Raw genomic sequence first — 20124 nt, 5'->3', positions numbered from 1 at the left:
TCTTTCCCTTTTTGGGCAAATAAATCACCCTCTGAGCGTCTACTTCTTAATTACAAAATGGAGTTAATAAATAGTACCTTGTTCTGTACCTACTTTGTTCTGTGGATTTAATTATATATACATGTTTATTCCTTAGCACATTGCCTGGTAAATAGTAACAGCTCAATTAAACGTTACCTCTTTTTCTTAATGTCTTTATTGGAGTATAATTGCTTTACAATGGTGTGTTAGTTTCTGCTTTATAACAAAGTGAATCAGTTATACATATACATATGTTCCCATATGTCTTCCCTCTTGTGTCTCCCTCCCACCCTCCCTTATCCCACCCCTCTAGGTGGTCACAAAGCACCGAGCTGATCTCCCTGTGCTATGTGGCTGCTTCCCACTAGTTATCTGTTTTACACTTGGTGGTGTATATATATGTCCGTGCCACTCTCTCACTTATCCCAGCTTACCCTTCCCCCTTCCCGTGTCCTCAAGTCCATTCTCCAGTAGGTCTGTGTCTTTATTCCTGTCTCATCCCTAGGTTCTTCATGACATTTTTTTTCTTCTCTATCCTGCCCTGCCACTAGGTTCATCAGTACCATTTTTTTAGACTCCATATATGTGAGTTAGCATACGGTATTTGTTTTTCTCTTTCTGACTTACTTCACTCTGTATGACAGACTCTAGGTCCATCCACCTCACTACAAATAACTCAATTTCGTTTCTTTTTATGGCTGAGTAATATTCCATTGTGTATATGTGCCACATCTTCTTTATCCCTTCATCTGTCGATGGACACTTAGGTTGCTTCCATGTCCTGGCTATTGTAAATAGTGCTGCAGTGAAAATTGTGGTACATGTCTCTTTGAATTATGGTTTTCTCAGGGTTACCTCCTATCTTTATTATCACTGGAGATACACATAGTACTGAGAATTTGTGGGCTATTGAGTAGTATTGAGTTACTCCTGAAAAGGAGAGGCAAATGAAGAAAACCCATTTCATTAGGATGCATAATTAAGTATTACTACCAGTTTTTCCTAGGTCCTTTTGGTTGTTTTTAAATTTCAGGGGGAAAACTAGAGTACTGATTCTAAATTGTCTAGGTTTTTTTCCTCTGAGATATTTGTTGATTTTAGTCTGATTTTCAAAAGTTGCTGGTCAGAATTTCAGAGTCAGTTTACTCTTTAAAATAGGTTAATATTTAGATGTCCTTATTACAACTGTCTCTGTTTCCTTAAAAATCTCTTAATCTAGGTTAGGAATGTTAGTGATTTATTGTAAAAGTAACTTTTCTTATTCAGTATCTTAATTCTTGTAGGAAACTTTGAGGGAAATTTTGAGTCACTGGATCTTGCGGAACTTGCTAAAAAGCAGCCATGGTGGCGCAAGCTGTTTGGGCAGGAATCTGGGCCTTCAGCTGAAAAGTATAGCGTGGCAACCCAGCTGTTAATTGGAGGTGTCACTGGATGGTAAGTGATGTAAAAGATGTCCAGTATCTTTTTTTGCATGACTCAGTGTTGGGGTTATAGGAACCATCTCTTTTAACCAATGAAAATACATTGACTTGTGAAATTGATCACTTAATGAATAGTATACATCTAGACATAGTGTTAAAGTGCTATTTAATGGTTACACATAGTGAGTATTTACTACATGTCAGGTACTATTTTAGATATTTATATAGGTATCTCATTTCCTTCTCACAGCTCTGAAATTGTTATTATCTATCCTCATTTAATAGAAACTAAGGCTTAGAAAGGTTTACTTGACCAGGGCCACATAGTAAGTGCTTTCTATCACTACAGATCACTTTGCATCTTCTAGAATTATATATAAATGGAATTATACAGTATGTATTCTTTTTTGTTTGGCTTCTTTCACTGAGCACACTAATTTCAAGGTTCATCTGTGCTGTTGTGTGTATCACTAGTTCATTCCACTGTATGGATGAACTAGTTTGTTTATCCATTTCCCTTTGATGAATACTGGTTTGTTTGCACTTTTGGGCTAAAATGCTCTTAACATTTGTGTACAAGTCTTTGTATGAACATATGCTTTCATTTCTTTTGGGTAAATATCTAGAAGGAGTTAGGCTGAGTCATAGTAGGTGAATGTCTTAACTTTTTAAGAACCTGCCAAGCAGTTTTCTAGAGTATCGTCTTACATCTTACATCTCCCCTAGCAGTGTATGAGGGTTCCAGTTTCTCTACCTCCTCACTAACACTTGGCATAATGTCTTTGTTTTTTGAAGTATAATTGATTTACAGTGTTATATTAGTTTCAGGTTGCAGTGTAGTGATTCAGTATTTTTGCAGGTTATAATCCATTAAAAATTATTATAAGATAATGGCTATACTTCCCTGTGCTATACAACATATCCTTGTTGCTTATCTATTTTATACATAGTAGTTCTTAATCCCCTACCCCTATCTTGCCCCTCCCCACTTCCCTCTGCCCAATGGTAAACACTAGTTTGTTTTCTATATCTTTCAGTGTTTCTGGCATAATGTCTTTTTGATTACAACCATCCTAGTGGCTGTGAAGTGATATCTCATTGTATTTTTTGTTTTTTTATTGCGGTACGTGGGCCTCTCACTGCTGTGGCCTCTCCCGCCACAGAGCACAGGCTCCGGACGCGCAGGCTCAGCGGCCACAGTTCACGGGCCCAGCTGCTCCGCGGCATGTGGGACCCTCCTGGACGGGGGCACGAACCTGTGTCCCCTGCATCGGCAGGCGGACTCTCAACCACTGCGCCACCAGGGAAGCCCTCATTGTGGTTTTAATTTACATTTTCCTGATGAATAATGATGTTGAGTATCTTTTCATGAGCTTATTTTTGCTATCCATATGTCTTTGGTGAGGTATCTGTTTAGATATTTTCTGCATATTTTTATTGGGGAGTTGGTTTTCTCTCACTGCTGAGTTGTGAGAGTTCTTTATGTGTTCTGGATACAAGTCTTAGATATGTGATTTGCAAATATAATCTTCTACTCTGTAGCTTATTATCTTGACAATGTCTTTCAAAGAACAGAAGTTCTTAATCTTGACATACAACTTATCAACTCTGTTTTATAGCTCTAGCTTTTGGAGTCATGTCTGACAATATTTGCCTAATCCAGGGTCACCAAAATTTTCTTCTATGTTTTCTTCTATATGATATATAGGTTCAGATTTTTCATTTAGTTCCATGATCCATTTTGATTTACTTATTGTATATGTTGTAAGGTAGGAGTCCAAGGTCTTTTGTTTTTGCATATGGGTATCTGATTGTGCCCACATGATAGGTTGAAAGACTGTACTCCTCTACACTGAGTTGCCTTTGTACTTATGGTGAAAATCGATTGACCATATGTCTTCTTTGTTAAACTGATTTGTCTGTCTTGGTGCTAATATCACACTGTTTTGATTACTGTAACTTTATAATAAGTCATGAATCAGGTAGTGTCAATCTTACAACTCTGTTGCTTTTCAGAGTTGATTTGACTGTTCTAGGTACTTAGCATTTTCATATGAATTTTAGAATCAGCTTGCTGCCGATTTCTACAAAAAGCCTGGTGAGATTTTGACTGGGATTGCATTGATCCATAAACATGGTTTATCTCTCCATTTGACTGTGCCGTGCAGCTTACAGGATCTTAGTTCTCCGACTAGGGATTGAACCCACACCCTCAACAGTGAAAGCTCTGAGTCCTAACCACTGGACTGCCAGGGAATTCCCTGTTTCAGTTTCTTTTAATTTCTCTCAGCAGTGCTTTGTAGGTAGGTCTTTCACATCTTATATCAGATTTATCCCTAAATATGTCATATTTTTGATGTTATTGTAAATGCTATTACTTTTAAAATTTCACTTTCTCATTGTGCATTGCTTATATTATAGAAATGCAATTGATTTTTGTATATTGATCCTGTATACTGCAATCTTGCCAAAGTCACTTACTAGTTTGCAGAGTTTGGGGGTCCCTAAGACTACCCTCATGTTTGATAATTCCCTAAGAGAATCCACAGAACTCACTGAGAGCTGGTATACTCATGGTCACGATTTTTTACCGCAAAAGGATACAGATTAAAATCAGCCAAGGGCTTCCCTGGTGGCACAGTGGTTAAGAATCTGCCTTCCAATGCAGGGGACACGGGTTTGAGCCCTGGTCTGGGAAGATCCCACATGCCGTGGAGCAACTAAGCCCGTGCAGCGCAACTACTAGAGAGAAGCCGCGTGCTGCAATGAAAGATCCCAAGGGCCGCAACTAAGACCCAACACAACCATAAATAAATAAATATTAAAAACAAAATCAGCCAAAGGAAGAGGCACATGGGGCAAAGTTCAGGAAAGTGGAGTCTGTATGTTTAAAATGGGTTTCTTGGGACTTCCCTGGTGGTCCAGTGGGTAAGACTCTGCGTTCCCAATGCAGGGGGCCTTCGTTTGATCCCTGATTGGGGAGCTAGATCCTGCATGCATGTCACAGCTAAGAAGTTTGCACTGCATGCTGCAACTAAGAGCCCACATGCTGCAACTAAGAAGTCTGCATGCCGCAACTAAAGATCCCACATGCTGCAACTAAACATGCTGCAACGAAGATTCCCAGTGCTGCAACTAAGACCTGGCGCAGCCAAGATAAATACATACATACATAGATAAATATTTTTTTTAAAACAGTTCTTTAAAATGGGTTTCTTATAGGCAGCATATAGGTGGGTCTTCCTTTTTTTAATCCAATTTTACAATCTTTTCATTTTAATTAGGGTGCTTAGACTATTTACCTTTGAGTTTATTTTTGTTATCATTGGGTTTAAATTTACCATCTTGGTGTTCTGTTCTTTATTTTCTTTTGGATCAAATATACGTGTGTGTAATAAAAATAGGTATGCTGTGTATGTGTGTGTGTGTATATATATATATATATATATATTTAAAATTAAGGTGAAATTTACGTAACATGAAGCCAACCATCTTAAAGTGTACAATTCAGTGGCATTTAGTACATTCACACCTTTGTGTAACCACTGCCTCTCTCTAGGTTCAAAACATTTTCATCACTCCAAAATAAAACCCCATCCCTGCTGAGCAGTTACTCCCCATTCTCCCCTCTCCCCAGCACCTGGCAACCATCTGTCTGCTTTCTGTTTCTATGGATTTACCTATTCTGGATATTTTATATAAATAGAATCATACAATATGTGACTTGTATGTCTGGCTTCTTTCACTGAGTATCATGTTTTGTTTTGTTTTGTTCTGTTTTTTTGGGACCGCACTGAGTGGCATGCAGGGACTTAGTTCCCCGACCTGGGATTGAACCTTTGCCCCCTGCAGTGGAAGCAGGGCGTCTTAACCACTGGACCACCAGGGAAGCCCCCTGAGCATCGTGTTTTTGATGTTCATTCACGTTGCAGTGTGTGTCAGGACTTCTTTCCTTGTTATGGCTATATCTCGCCAACACTTAACTATTTTCATTAAAAAAACCATTTTATTATAGCCACCTTAGTGGGCATGACATGGGTGTGAAGTGGTGACTAACGATGTTGAGCATCTTTTCATGTGTTTGTTGGCCATCTGTACATCTGCTTTGGAGAAATTGAGTTGTTTGTCTTTCTTTTCTTGAGTTGTAAGAATTTTTTATATGTTTTTGATATTAGATTCTTACCAGACATGATTGCAGATATTTTCTTCTATTCTTTAAGTTGTCTTTCCACTTTCTTGATAATGTCCTTTGATGGACAAAAGTTTTTAATTTTTATGAAGTCCAGTTTATTTGCTCTTTTTTGTTCTTTTTTTGGCTTGAATCACATATTTTTCATAATTCTGTTTATGCCCCTTCTTGGTTTATTACCTATGTCTCTTAATTGTGTAATTTTAATGGTTGCTTTAAGGTTTATAGGATGTATCTTTTAGTTACCACAGTCTATCATCAGTAGATATACCACTTCATGTAGAGTGTAATGTTCTTACAACAGTATACTTCCAGGACTTCCCTGGTGGTCCAGTGGTTAAGACTCCACCTTCCAATGCAGGGGGTGTAGGTACAGTCCCTGGTCAGAGCTAGGATCCCACATGCCTCACAGTCAAAAAACCAGAAACTTAAAACAGAAGTAGTATTGTAACAAATTCAGTAATGACTTCAAGAATGGTCCACATCAGGGCTTCCCTGGTGGTGCAGTGGTTGAGAGTCCACCTGCCGATGCAGGGGACACGGATTCATGCCCCGGTCCAGGAGGATCCCACGTGCCGCAGAGTGGCTGGGCCTGTGAGCCATGGCCGCTGAGCCTGCGCATTTGGGAAAAAAAAAAAAAAAAAAAGAATGGTCCACATGAAAAAAATCTTAAAAAAAAAATAAAACAGTATACTTCCATTTTACCCTTGGTTTTCATTATCATACATTTAACCTTTACATTTTTTCATTAAATATGAAATTTTTAAATAATGAAAATGAAACCTTTCATATTTACCCCTATAGTTTAAATAATGAAAATGAAACCTTTCATATTTACCCGTATAGTTTATTTCTTGTGCTCATCATGCTTTTGTGTGTATTCAGATTTCCATCTGGTATCATTTTCCTCCACTTTTAACATTCTTTGTACTTTTGGGCTGCTGGTGATGATTTATTTTTCAGCTTTTGTATATCTGAGAAAGGTCTTCATTTCATCTTTGTTTTTTGAAAGACATTTTTACTGGGTATAGAATTCTAGATTGACAGGGTTGTTTCTTCCCCCAGTACTTTAAGAATGTTCCATTATCTTTTGTCTTGCATTATTTTCTATGAGAAATGTGCTATCTCTGAATTTTATTCCTCTGTACCTAATATGTCCCTCCCCCTGCCTTTCAGGCTGCTTTTAAGATATTTATCATTTGTTTTGTGCTTTGAGTTCATTAAGCTGTTTAGATCTATCAATTTACAGTTTTTATCAAATTTAGAATATTTTCTCATTATTTATTCAAATATTTTCTATCCTTCAACAGTTCTAGTTAGACATATTATTACACTGCTTGAAATTTTCCTGTAGTTCACTGACACTTTATTTTTTTAACTTTTTATTTTGAGATAACTATAGATTCACAGGTGCTTGTTAAAAATAATACAGAGAGCCTCTGCACCACAGCTACTGAGCCTGCGCTCTAGAGCCCGCATGCCACAACTACTGAAGCCTGCGTGCCTAGAGCCCTGCTCCGCAACAAGAGAAGCCACCGCAATGAGAAGCCTGCTCCCCAGCAAAGAGTAGCCCCTGCTTACCACCACTAGAGAAAGCCCGTGTGCAGTGACTAAGACCTAACGCAGCCAAAAATAAATAAAAATAAATAAATTTTAAAACATGCAAACATAAAAATCCAGAGAGCCCATCCTCCAGTTTTCACCAGTGTATAACTTCAATATTACAACCATGTTCATGTATTTTTCTTTCATTTTGATAGTTTTTATTGCTATGTCATGTTTACTAATCTTCTACAGTATCTAAACTGCTGTTAGTTCCATCAAGTACAGTGTTCATCTCAGACGTACAGTTTTCATCTGTAGAAGTTTGATTTGTATCCTTTTAAAATATGTTCCTTGTCCCTACTTATTATGTGGAATCTTTCCTCCAGCTTCTTGAACATGGAATACAGTCATAACCACGTCTGATGTTTTTGTCAGCATTCTGTCATTTGTGCCATTTCTAGGTTGCTTTCAGTTGATTTCGTTTTTTATCATTATGGGTCTGTTTTCCTGCTTTGCCTGCCTGGTAGTTTTTAATGGGATGGCAGTATTGTGAATTTTACCTTATTGGGTGCTAGATATCTTTTTTTTAAATAAAGATATTCTTTTTTAATTTATTTAATTTATTTATTTTCAGCTGCATTAGGTCTTTGTTGCCGTGCATGGGCTTCCTCTAGTTTCAGCGAGTGGCGGCTACTCTTCATTGTGGTGTGTGGGCTTCTCATTGTGTTGGCTTCTCTTGTTGTGGGGCTCTAGGTGCACGGGTTTCAGTAGTTGTGGCACTCAGCCTCAGTAGTTGTGGCTCGTGGGCTCTAGAGCACAGGCTCAGTAGTTGTGGCGCACAGGCCTAGTTGCTCTGTGGCATGTGGGATCTTCCCGGACCAGGGCTCGAACCCATATGCCCTGCATTGGCAGGCGGATTCTCAACCACTGTGCCACCAGGGAAGCCCTAGATATCTTTTTTATTCTTATATAATTGAGTCTTACTTCTTGTTCTGGGACACATTTACACATGGCTTTAAAAAAATTCCACATGTGTTCTGTACCTTACTCTATAGAGCTAATTTTAAAGATAAAAGAGACTGAGAAGAAAATTGCTGGAGTTTATATATACTTCATTTTTTTCTCCCAAATTTCTTTGGAGGGGAAAAGCACCTTTATCCATGTTAGGTTTTTGAAAAAAAGATCAGAGAAATAAGAGCTAGTTGACGATCCAGTTGGTTGCCTTTATCATGAATGAATCTTAGCTGCAAAATGTCAGTTAATGCCTTCACGTCGGGGACTTAGGGCCAGTGGATACAGGGTACAGGAAGTTTACTTCACCTTATAATCACACTTAAGAATTGAGATGAGTCCTAACGGTTTATTTACTAGTCCTATCATTCCTCCAGTTTAGGAGTGCCTTCTGAGATATACCTAGCTTTTGTTTAAAAGCATTTAAAATCCTTGTGAGGTCCTCCATGCAATGTTTTATTGATATTGATATATTTTTTCTCCTACTGAAGTGTACCAAGCAGTAGGTGGTAGAAAATGAGGGCAGAGAGGTAAAGGGAGACTAGATGTAAGCGTAGGGCTTTATAAGCCGTCTTCAGGGCAGTTTTCTGTCAAGAGCCATGTGCCGACCAGAGAAGATGGCACTGAGAGCCTGTCCCTTATCCCATGCGACCAACTCTGGCCTCATACAGTCACGTGTTTACTCGCTTCAGGGCTGCTCCCTCCCTGCCGCCATTTCTCTTCCATATTGCTGACTGGAGTCTCTGCTTTATCGTTTCCTGTGTTGATCCATTCTCCACAGTGTAGCCAGAGTCATCTTTTAAAAACACGGCTTGGGAGTTTAAGGGATTTGCTCAAGACCACAAAATGAAGTGAGTAGTAGAGCCAAGATCCGAGTCAGGGTCTTTGTGAGGTCGGAGCCTCTGCCGTTCCCTCGTTCTGGAGGGGACGGGCTTTATGCCTGGAGTAGGAAGGAGCTGGGTCATCCCAAGGTAAGCAGGCTCTGAATGTTGTTAGAAGTCCATGCTTGTGTTTGTCTGACAGCTTGTTAACTTGATTTTTGTAGGTGCACTGGTTTCATATTCCAGAAGGTTGGAAGGTTGGCTGCCACAGCTCTGGGAGGTGGATTTTTCCTGCTTCAGGTCTGTATGTGGAGTCTTTCCCTGGGCGTCCTCACACACAGTCCGGGCTCTTTTACTTTAGACGGTTTCACATACCATTTGAAATGCTAGTAACCTTTTGAGTCAGACTTCTTCAATTACTAGGTGGATTACATTTTGTCATTTATAACATGGGGACACGTGCATATTCCTTATCAGAGCTCCCTTCCAGGGTTTTCAAGACCACTTGAAATATGAAACAAGTGTGATTTCAGAAATCCCAGGTGTTTTGCAAGTGCCCTGTGATATGATTTATTCTTAGACACAAAGTCGATGAGAGACATGAGGGCTAAATGACACTGGTCAGATGGCCTCTGCTGGCCCGTGGTGTGGAGTTTGTTTTGAACCACTGGCTGCTGGCTCCCTGAGGCTGTGTGTGTACAGTTGGTTTGCAAACTTGACTCCACATTGGAATCACCTGGGAATGTTATAGAACACTGATGCTTGGGGCCTGCCCCCCACCTCTGTCTGATTTCACGGGGCAGTAGGCCTGCTTGTATATAGGAGTCTTTTTAAAGTTGCAGGTGATTCTGAGGTGCAGTCAAGCTGGAGTGTCCGGATCCACAGCTCTTTGTCTCCTCTCGAAGTTAGCAGCCCTCATTTTAGTGAGGTCGTCCCACGTTAGAATCACAATTTGAGTGAGTTTTCCAGATGCGTCAGGTGAAAATGAAGTGTGTGGAAGAGGCCAGAAGAGGCCCGCTTATGACTGGTGGGCCGGGGCGTGTGTGGTACAGCATCACTGCATCACAGATGCCCTCAAAACCCAATGCTTGAAATGATCATCTTTTTATCATCTCAGTTTCTATGCATCAGCAATTCGGGGAGGGGAGGATGGGCGCTTGGGCTGGCAGCCTCAAGGGGTTCTAGCCAGAGGTGACTGGAGCTGGGTGAGCAGGGAGCTGGGGCGGGTCCAGGCCTCTCCCTCCCCTCCCTCACTCGGGTCTCAGCTCCTCCTGTGGCCTCATTTCTCCAAGTGCCCTTGTTTCAGAAACATGGTGAAAGCTGCCCGCCCTTTTCTACCCAAGCCTGGGAACTCCATAGCATCACTCTGGCAGCATCCTGCTTGTGACTAGCAAGGCACCAGCAGCTGCCTCCGGACCCGTTCCCTGTGTAGCTTCTTGGCTCTCTCCCTGTGGCTGTTAGCAGACAGGCCCCTCCTCACCCCTCCTGTTGCCTTCTGGGTTGCAGTCATCTTTCCTTCCTCGCACCCCTTCAGATGCAAGTGCAGTGACAGCTCTCTTGCACTAGACCCACAATCCTGTTCTATCCCTGTGGTTTCCCTGAGTATCTTCATATTGCTTTGAAATGCCTTAATCTGAGTGTACCCTCTGTTTCTTTTGGGGGTTCTGACTGACAGCAGTAATGGGCACTAGAATAATCTCCAGGAAGGACCCTCGCACTGGGATTCTGGTATTGCTTGGGTCAGATGTGCAAGGAGTGCAGTGCAGGTAAGACATGGGGGTCTGTGCTGTGCACGCATGTGCCCTGTCACCAGGGTAGTCACGATGTTGGGAGATCAGGGGTGTGGTTTGACATAAGGATCCAGTTTCCTTTCATCTGGATTATTGTCCCAGCAGCATTTAGTGAATAAGTCTTCCTTTTCTCAATATTTGTACCATTGCCTGTATCATATATCAAAGTTCATATATGTGTGGCTCTGACTCTACTTTCTGTATCTACTGAGCCTTGATAGTGGGCAAGACAAGCTCCTCCACGTATTCTTCAGGATCGTTGTGGCTGCTTTTGCACTTTTGCTTCTCCATCTAAATTTTAGAACAGGCTTGTCAATTCCTTTCAAAGATTCTGTTTAAATTTTCATTGGAGGACTTCCCTGGCAGTCCAGTGGTTAAGACTCTGTCTGCGCTGCTATTGCAGGGGACGTGGGTTCAATCCCTGGTTGGGGAACTAAGATCACGTGTGCCGCACGGTGCACCCAAAAACAGGGGAAAAAAAGAGTAAGAAGAAAAATGTTTGACTGGAACTGCATGGGAACCATATAGATAAATTGGGGGAGAATTAATATCTTTTATGATATTGTATCATCTAGCTGTGAACACAGGCTTTCTCTCCATTTATTTAGGTCTTCTTTAATGTCTTTGCCTAGACTTTTATTTTTTCCATATAGATCTTGTCCATCTGTGGTTCAGTTTTAGTCCTAGATACCTTATAAGAGCTTTAGTTGCTCTTGTGCTTTTCCCCAGGCACTCACCCTGAGCCCTAAAGCTGTCTCCCAGTTGGACTCAGAGTGATACAACTACTGATGTAGAACATCTTTTCATGTGTTTATTTACTGTCCAGGTCTCCTTTTTGGTGAAGTATCTATTCAGGTCTTTGGCCCGCTTTGAAATTGGATTGTCTGTTTCTGTACTTTTTATTCTGTCCTATTAATCTGTGTGTCTTCTCCAATACCACACTGTCTTGATTGCTGTAAAATCAGGTAGTGTGATTCCTCCAACTCTGATCTTTTTCAAAATCGTTTTGGCTGTTCTGGTTCCTTTGTCTTTTCATACACATTTTAGAACCAGCTTGTTTACATATCTATAAAACATCTTGCTGGGATTGGGATTGCAGTAACTCTGGCTTAATCATTTCTCTTCGAGTTCGTTCTTCAACAGACATTTTGTAGTTTTCAGTGTACAGATCCTATATGATTTTAGTTTAGATTTGTACCTAGTATTCGATTATTTTGCAGCTATTGTAAAACCATACATTTCATTTCCATTTCCAATTCAAATTGCCAGCATATAGAAATACAATTTATTTTGTGTGTTTATCTTGTAGTGTTCAGCCTTGCTAAACTCGCTTTTTGTGTGTAGGAGTTTTTGTTTGCTTTTTGTTGGATTCTTTGAAATTATGTAGACAAACATGTCTACAAATAGTGACATTTTGACATCTTCCTTTCTGATCTGGACGCCTCTTACCTTATGTTCTTCCTTGTTGCACTATGACTTCATTTCCAGCACAGCGTTGAATAGGAATAGAGACAGTAGACATCCCTGCCTTTTTGTTAACATTGGATGAAAGTATTCAGTCTTTCACCAGTAAGTATGATTGACATTAGCTGTATGTTTGTAGATGCTCTTTAGCAAGTTGAGGAAGTTCTCCCTGTTTCTGTTTCTCCAGGAGCTTTTACAGAAATGTGTGTGGAATTTTGTCAGAATGTTTTTGAGTCCTGCCTGAAGTCTAGGCCAGGTGATACCTTAGCAAATATGGGAAATACACGGCTCTGGGCTTCTCCAGTCAGATGCTCTTGTTTCCTTCAGAGCCCCCAAGTAGCTGTTCAATGTACTTCGTCCTGTGGGAGAGACAGGGTGGAATAACAGAATCGGAACTTGAATGTAGTGTACGATTTTTGAGATGCAGCTATGTTGCTGCTACAAGTAGTCTGTTCTTTTTAGTACTGAGCAACATCTTGTGTAAACATGACACAACTTGCTTATTCATTCATGTGCGGATGGACATTTGGTTTATTTCTAGTAAAGCTGCTGTGACAAGAGCTGCCATGCTGGGTATAGCATAATGGCACGTGCAGTTTCAATGTTGGTGGATGATGCCAAACCGCTCTCCTCAAAGGCTGCTGGTAAACACTCTCAGTAAGGGTGTGATAGGAGTGTCCATTTCCCACATCCTTACCAACACTGTATATTTTCAGTATTTTAATCATCTCCAATCTGATAAAAAAAAAAGTATAGTAACTCAGTAATTTTAGTGTTAATTTCCTTGATTACTTGTGAAGTTGAACTTTTCCCTTTTGTTGGCCACTTTTTTTTGTGAGTTGCCTTTGCCCGTTTTTCAAATGGGTTTTTTTCCTTACTGATCTCTAGAAGAATTTCACTTTTTATAAGTATTAATGTTTTGTTTGCTAGATATGTTGCAGATATTTTCTCCAGCCTGGTTTGGGTGACTGATTAGTTGGTTGGTGCTGTTAACTAAAAGAGAGACTAGAGGGAGAGCAGCTGACTAGACAGTGGAGAATTTCAGTTTTAGATATTTTGAGCTATCCAGGGAGTTATGATTTATCGTATCAGAAATTTGGAGGAGAGAAGTGATACACGTGGAGGATTGACTGATGGCCTAATCAGTCTCTTCGTTCCCTGGGTAACACTAATCCATCAGGAAACTCCATGTGTGAATGAGTTTTATCCTGTTCGCACATTCTTTATGAAATGCTTCTCACTGAGTGTGCGTGTGTGCGCGCCTGCTGTCTTGAGCAAGGGAAGTAGGCATGTTCTGTAGGCATATTTGGATGTGCTTCTCCCTTACAAGAAATCGCTCATGAGAAATCTCTGTGATTTCTTTCTGAGCAGCAGTGATTACTACATGACACCCTTGCCCTGTTCACATTGTTGAGAAACTCAGGCTTATGTCGCCTTTAAGGTTTCTTTACCTTACATCTTGACTTCCAGTTCTGATTTTCATTTACCATTTAATTTTTTAAGCTAACTTGAAATTTTATAGAGATGGGTAAGAGTATAAATAAAGTAAAAGAATTGCCAGCCATCACTGAAGGCCAGTGTGTGGACTTCCGTTGATAGGCATAGGGCCTCGCACATAGGGTGGATGCTCAGTAGATGTGGAGTGGATGTCGTCGAAATACAAAAAACTGGACGGCAAATATCTCCAAAGATAGAAACTCAGAAGGATTTTTGGTAACATATTTCTGGGATTTATCCTGTGTTTCTCCTTTATTGCTGTCGTTTTTAAACTAAAGCTTGCAAACCATACTGGCTACATCAAAGTGGACTGGAAGCGGGTAGAGCAGGACATGAAGAAAGCCAAGGAGCAGCTGAAGGTCTGCAAGGGCAGCCAGACACCTGTGGAGGTCAAAAGCAAAGCAGACGAGGTGAGACTTATTTTGTTCCTGTGCAGTGTGTGAAGGGTGCAGACAACTTTGTGTGTACAAAAATGGGGTAGACACACCGGTATGTCAGCCTCAGATGGAATATCCTCACCTCAGCGGCAATTTAAAAGGTTAAACCTACAAGGACCAAGGTGACTTTTATTGCTGAGTGAGAGTGCAAAGTGCTACAGGCACATATGTGGACCGAGCATCCCTTGAAGAAGTTCTTACTGGGATGGGAGCGGCACGCGAGGGGTGGGGGAAGATGTACCTTGTACAGCCACTCTGATCACTTTGAGTCACATTTTTGTCTCCATACACACACATCTCTGAAACGTCCAGAATGTGTAGCCCAGGGGTTGACAAGCATTTTTTGTAAAGGGCCAGATGGTACATGTTTTCAGCTTTGTAGGCATTGTGATCTCTGTCACTACTGAACTCCACTGTGTAGTGTGAAAACAGCCATAGACGACGGGTAGGCAGATGGGTGTGGCTGCGTTGCGATGAAAGTTTACTTAAAAATAGGTGACGGGCTTCCCTGGTGGCGCAGTGGTTGAGAGTCCACCTGCCGATGCAGGGGACATGGGCTCGTGCCTGGGTCCAGGAGGATCCCACATGCCACAGAGCGGCGGGGCCCGTGAGCCATGGCCACTGGGCCTGCACGTCCGGAGCCTGTGCTCCGCAACGGGAGAGGCCACAACAGTGAGAGGCCTGCGTACCGCAAAAAAAAAAAAATAAATAAATAAATAAAATAAAATAAAATAAAAATAGGTGACTGGCTGGATTTGGCCCACGGGCTATAGTTTGCTAACCTCTGATCTAAGGCATGAAATCAGGTCAGATTATACTGGAGGGACAGGAGAAGGGCTTCTTTTTTAAAAGGATGTATTTTGTTACTTCTTTATTACCTTTGGAAAAATGTCAAATGTCCCAAAGATATAAGTGCACTTAACCAGGGAGAAGTAAACCAGGATCAAGGTGTCAGGAAGGTGCCTGGTTGAACCTACAAGGACCAAGAGAACAGGAAAGGAATACCAGGAGACAAGAAATATTAGCAAATGTTTGAAAGTTGGAAAGCACGTAGACGAGTGGTGGATAACTTAGCAGAGGGACTTCCCTGGTCCGGTGGTTAAGACTCTGTGCTCCCAGTGCAGGGGGCCTGGGTTCAATCCCTGGTCAGGGAACTAGATCCCGCATGCCGCAACGAAAGATCCCGCATGCTGCAACTAAAAAAAAGATCCCACATGCCACAACTAACACCTGGTGCAGCCAAATAAATAAATATTGTCTTTTAAAAAATGACATTCCCTTTAAAGAAGAAAAAAAGAAAAAGACTATTCTGTGTGGTGGCGAGTGCTCAGCCAAAGGTGTCCATTGCCAGAATACTACTCAGCCATATAAAAGTATGAAATTTTGCCATTTGCAGCAACATGGATGGACCTAGAGATTATCATACTGAGTGAAATAAGTCAGACAGAGAAAGACAAATATCATATGACATCACTTATATGTGGAATCTAAATGACACAAATGAATCTATGAAACAGAAGCAGACTCACAGACACAGAGAACAGAGTTGTGGTTGCCAAGGGGGAGAGGGGTGGGGAGGGAGGGAGGGACTGGGAGTGTGGGGTCAGCAGATGCAAACTAGTATCTATAGGATGGATACACAACAGGGTCCTACTGTAGAGCACAGGGAACTCTTCAATGTCCTGGGATAAACCAGAATGGGAAAGAATAGGAGAAAGCACGCCTATATATGTACAATGGAATCACTTTGCTGCACAGCAGAAATAAACACAACATTGTAAATCAGCTACATTTCAATGAAAAAATGAGCACATCTCACTTTATGTAAATTATACCTCAATAAAGTGTAGTAAAATGGATAAGTTCAAAAAGAAGAACAAAAAACCCCTCAAATAAATAATTTTTTAATAAAAAAAGCTGTCCATTGCCCAGAGTGGAACGTGGCATTTGTGCACTTAGATAAGTCCTTCCTCCTTCCTCCCTTCCTTCCATCCCTCCTCAAGCTCAAGGTTATGAAACTTACACTTTTTTCACTTCAAAATTTTTTTTTATTTTTCAGACATTTACAAAAGTAATACATGATTGTTGAAAACTTCTTTAATGATACAGGAATGTATATAATAAAAAGTATAAGGTTAATGTTTGATTAGAACCAACTGTTGCCTTACAGTGTGCACTTATATAAACTAACCAGAAGGTTTGGAATTGGTTCATTCCACAAATGTTTGTAGTATCCCTCTTTGTGGCCTGGCCCTCTCACAGGCCCCAGGGAGAGTGGCTGGTTCCCCCTGAGAGCCCGTATTCATATTTGGGGAGCAGGAAATGAAAATGTTCGGGTTAGTGTTTAGCAGCAAGGAGGCCATTGGTGATTTCTGCAAGAACAGTTGCAGTCGGGTGGTGGAGTTGAGAGCCAAGGTGTAACAAGTTGAGGAATGAGTAAAGATGATGAATGAAAGAAGTTATGTCAGGAAATTGTATGATTTTTGTCATTCCCCCTGAGGGCAGATGACAAGAGACAATGCGTCAAATAGGGAAATATAGTTCCAGCCAAGTCAGGGAGGAGTGAAGACACAGGCACAGTGGGAATGAGGGGGCTCGAGGGTCCCAGGAGGCTGGGTGGTGGCGTGGGAAAGGTTGGGGTGGGGTTAGGGAGATGAACCCCTGTACTTAAGTTCAGGAAACCAGTAGGCCAGACTACAGGGTGTATTCCCCTCGTGAATACTTTTCTATGGTAGCACTTGGAAGAAAGTTCCCTCTGGGATGGAGGTCGATAGCGCACATGCATGGGAAGCTGTAGGAATGTGAGAAAATAAGGTTTCAGAGGAGGGTGTATGGATAGATGGACAGACGCATGGGCGGGAGGAACGTGTGGACAGGTTTGGAGGAGACACCAGTTTACTGAATGTGGTGCCTTCTCTCTTTGCAAAGTCCCGTCTGAAAAGCATCCCTTGAATGTGATCACTGTGCGCTAGCACCCCCCCACTACCTTATCCAGAGACACGTCATCTCACCTGATCTGCGTCCTGCTTCCTAATAATATCTTCAGCAAAGTAATCCACTGCGCTATCTTCTGTTCCTAGGTGGTGTCGTTTGTGAAGAAGAATGTTCTAGTGACTGGTGGATTTTTCGGAGGCTTTCTGCTTGGTATGGCATCCTAAAGAGGATGACTTTGCTTCCACGTTCCTGGTTTTTCCATCCAGCAGCCTCTTCACTCCGTCATAGGATAGCAAAGCCTCTCCTCTTTGTCCTCCTCTCCCTCGCCTTCCTCCCTGCCATGACGTATCTGAATGGCTTCTGTAGGCATCTGTTGGTACAAGTGGATAATGGCCCCACCATGACCTTGACGGCAACGGAAGAGACAGTAGACGTTAACTCTTCTCCCACCACACTCCCCCCTTGACTAATCTCTAGGTCAGCAAGAATATTCCTTTGTCCCCTATGTAAGATACTTACCAGAACATGGTACAAGATGGCTCACCATGGAGCGTGAGTGGACCCTCAGAGGTTGTCCCAGACTTGATTAGGAAAAGAAATAGCAAGCATATAAGATACCTTACTATGTCCTGCCTGGAAAGGAACCGAATACATTTACCTGTAAGCATGAAAGATTTTGGTATCTTGGTGTCTACTTTCTTTTGTAGTAGATTTTAGGTTACAGCATGAGAACTACTTGTACTGGCTCTAATTATCCTGACAGAATGGGAGCATGTGCACTACAGTTGAAAAATCTGCATATGGAAATGAACTTGTGCTAAAGATACATATGCTGAGCTGAAGGTATTGTGTTTGGTGGGAAGGTCTTTAGGGAAACCAACCAATAGATACATTTAGGATGGTCAGACTTAGTGACTTACTTAGAGGCATTGAGGTATTATCTAGGGATGTTTTCCATCATACAGGATAATGCATCTCATGCTGGTTTCCAAAGGATTTATTTATGGTGAAATAAGTGACTAGGTGGAAGAGGGAAGAAGCTCTTGGATTTTTATTTAATAGAAAAGGTTTTAAGCTTTGAAATGTGAAATATTCTTTACCTCTTGTCAAAACATCAGGGGTAGCCGTAGCTCCTCTGTGCCCGTTCTATTTATCCAGTTAGTATGAAATATATAACATTTGAACCAGAGTTTTTAAATGGTGGCATTCCAAGCATTAAGAATTGAGAACAGTAGCAATAGCAACAGCACATGTGAAATAAATGATTTCTATCATCAAAGGTAATCTGTCTCAGGATGACCCCAACTCTTTAGAATTTTTCTTTAAAATAAAAGTTTATAGATATATCCATGCTTAGAAACTTAACACATTTTTCTGTACTGGCCTTCTATTGTACCATCTAGATTACCCACTGCAGGAAGGCAAGGCTTGTGTCTTCACCATTATATCCATGGAGCCAAACACTTAATAAGTACTCAGTATCTGTTGAATATATGAATAATGAGCTCATAGAAAAATATCTGGAAAAGGCACTGATCCACAGGATTTGAGACTTTATGAGTTCTGAAAATTCGGAAAACTTGGAATTAACTTCTTAAACTTGCAGGTGATCCCTTGCAAAATGTATGTTCTTAAGGCCTTCCTTTTAAAATGTTTGCCTTTTAACTTACCTTGGGAATGATGTATTGAATTTGGAAATTGTAGCTACTGGTGGATGTGTGGAATTTTTTAGAATTCATCCATTTGCATTTTTCTCCTTATGTTATGGTAGTATTTTAAGGCAACATTAAGTTTTGCTTGTAACATGTATGAATTATATACAAATCATAATGGTATGAGCCACATTGTTCCATATTTTTGTAGAAGAACTCAAATTTTTTTCACTTTTATTATGGAAACATTCAAACATATATAAAAATACAGAAAATAGTACAATGACCCCCATGTGTCCATCACCCACTTATAATGATAATCAAATTATAGCTTGTTTTATCAATTGTTTTGAAACAAATACCAAATGTGTCATTTTATTATATTTTGGTATGTGTCTGTAAAAGGTAAGAACTCATCTTAAAAATCATAAATGCAATACCCTATTATTATACCCATCTGACCCCACCCAGACCAGTGGAATGGGGGCTGCAGGTAGTGGGGTGGGGTGGCCTTTCTCCATCTCTTTTTCCTGTGATTATTGGTGATGACAAAGATTAGCAGGTTGCTCTAAGCTGCTTTGAGCGGATTATAATAGATAATAGGCTGCAGTAAGATTCTAGCTTCCACCTGAGGGACATGGTTGAGGTCAGTGTTACGGGTTGGCCTCATCCTATTGCAATCAGGATGGCCCTGAGCTCTGCCCACTGAGTGGGGCCACCACAGGTGGACGGGCAGAGTGGGTGCTGAGGTTGAACAGTGGCGGCGCTCTGGTGCTCATCACTGGTGGCATTTAGGAGAGCTCCCTCAGGCAGTTAGGGGAGCCTCTAAATGGAGGCCCTGTTGTCAGCAGCTTTGCTTCAGGTGGCGAAGTGAGAGGTTTCCCCGCAAAGAACAGCTGCCACCCCTTCACCAAAACTGAGACACCAGGACCAGGCAACTTCACCCATGGATACTCTGTTTCCATGTGACTGGCAAGGCCTGTTTCATGATGCATTTTTCTCCAGTACCCAGAATCCAGTAACATGCTGTGCCTCCTTAGTGATGGGGGCTGAAGAGATGGCAGATTTTCTTTGACTGATGGAGAGATTAAGCGTTTTCAGTTGTCACTTTGACCGTGTTTGGGTTTTGGCTCCCCTTGTTCGGGGCTTCCCTGCCTGTAGTTGGGCCTGGACTGGAGAACCTCTGACAGCTGGTGGCCAGAGTGCCTATGAGGGTCTTCTCCCTTTTCGCTGCTCACCCCAGAGCCCCCATGTGCTCCTTCTGTCCCCTTCTGGCATCCCTGCCACTCTGGACCACCCTTTGACCCAGCGTCCCTCCTTGTGATGGACCAGGTGGGATGGG

The 20124-nt window shown here is 41.4% G+C and overlaps 1 protein-coding gene across 1 annotated transcript in view; it reads left to right on the top strand.

Annotated features, from left to right (window-relative positions):
• FUNDC2 (FUN14 domain containing 2) overlaps positions 1-17366 on the top strand; it is a 20520-nt gene extending 3154 nt beyond the window's left edge. Inside the window, exons 2-5 of the mRNA XM_007467353.1 lie at positions 1305-1455; positions 9233-9308; positions 14038-14169; positions 17277-17366. Coding sequence (XP_007467415.1) covers positions 1305-1455; positions 9233-9308; positions 14038-14169; positions 17277-17354 — 437 coding nt within the window. The 3' untranslated portion in view covers positions 17355-17366. The remainder of the gene's footprint in view (positions 1-1304; positions 1456-9232; positions 9309-14037; positions 14170-17276) is intronic.
• Positions 17367-20124: the final 2758 nt, after the last annotated feature.

Source organism: Lipotes vexillifer, unplaced genomic scaffold (assembly GCF_000442215.2).
Source record: "Lipotes vexillifer unplaced genomic scaffold, Lipotes_vexillifer_v1.1 scaffold2385, whole genome shotgun sequence".
Classification (NCBI taxonomy): Eukaryota; Metazoa; Chordata; class Mammalia; order Artiodactyla; family Lipotidae; genus Lipotes; species Lipotes vexillifer.
This window is presented reverse-complemented; position numbering and strand designations above follow the sequence as displayed.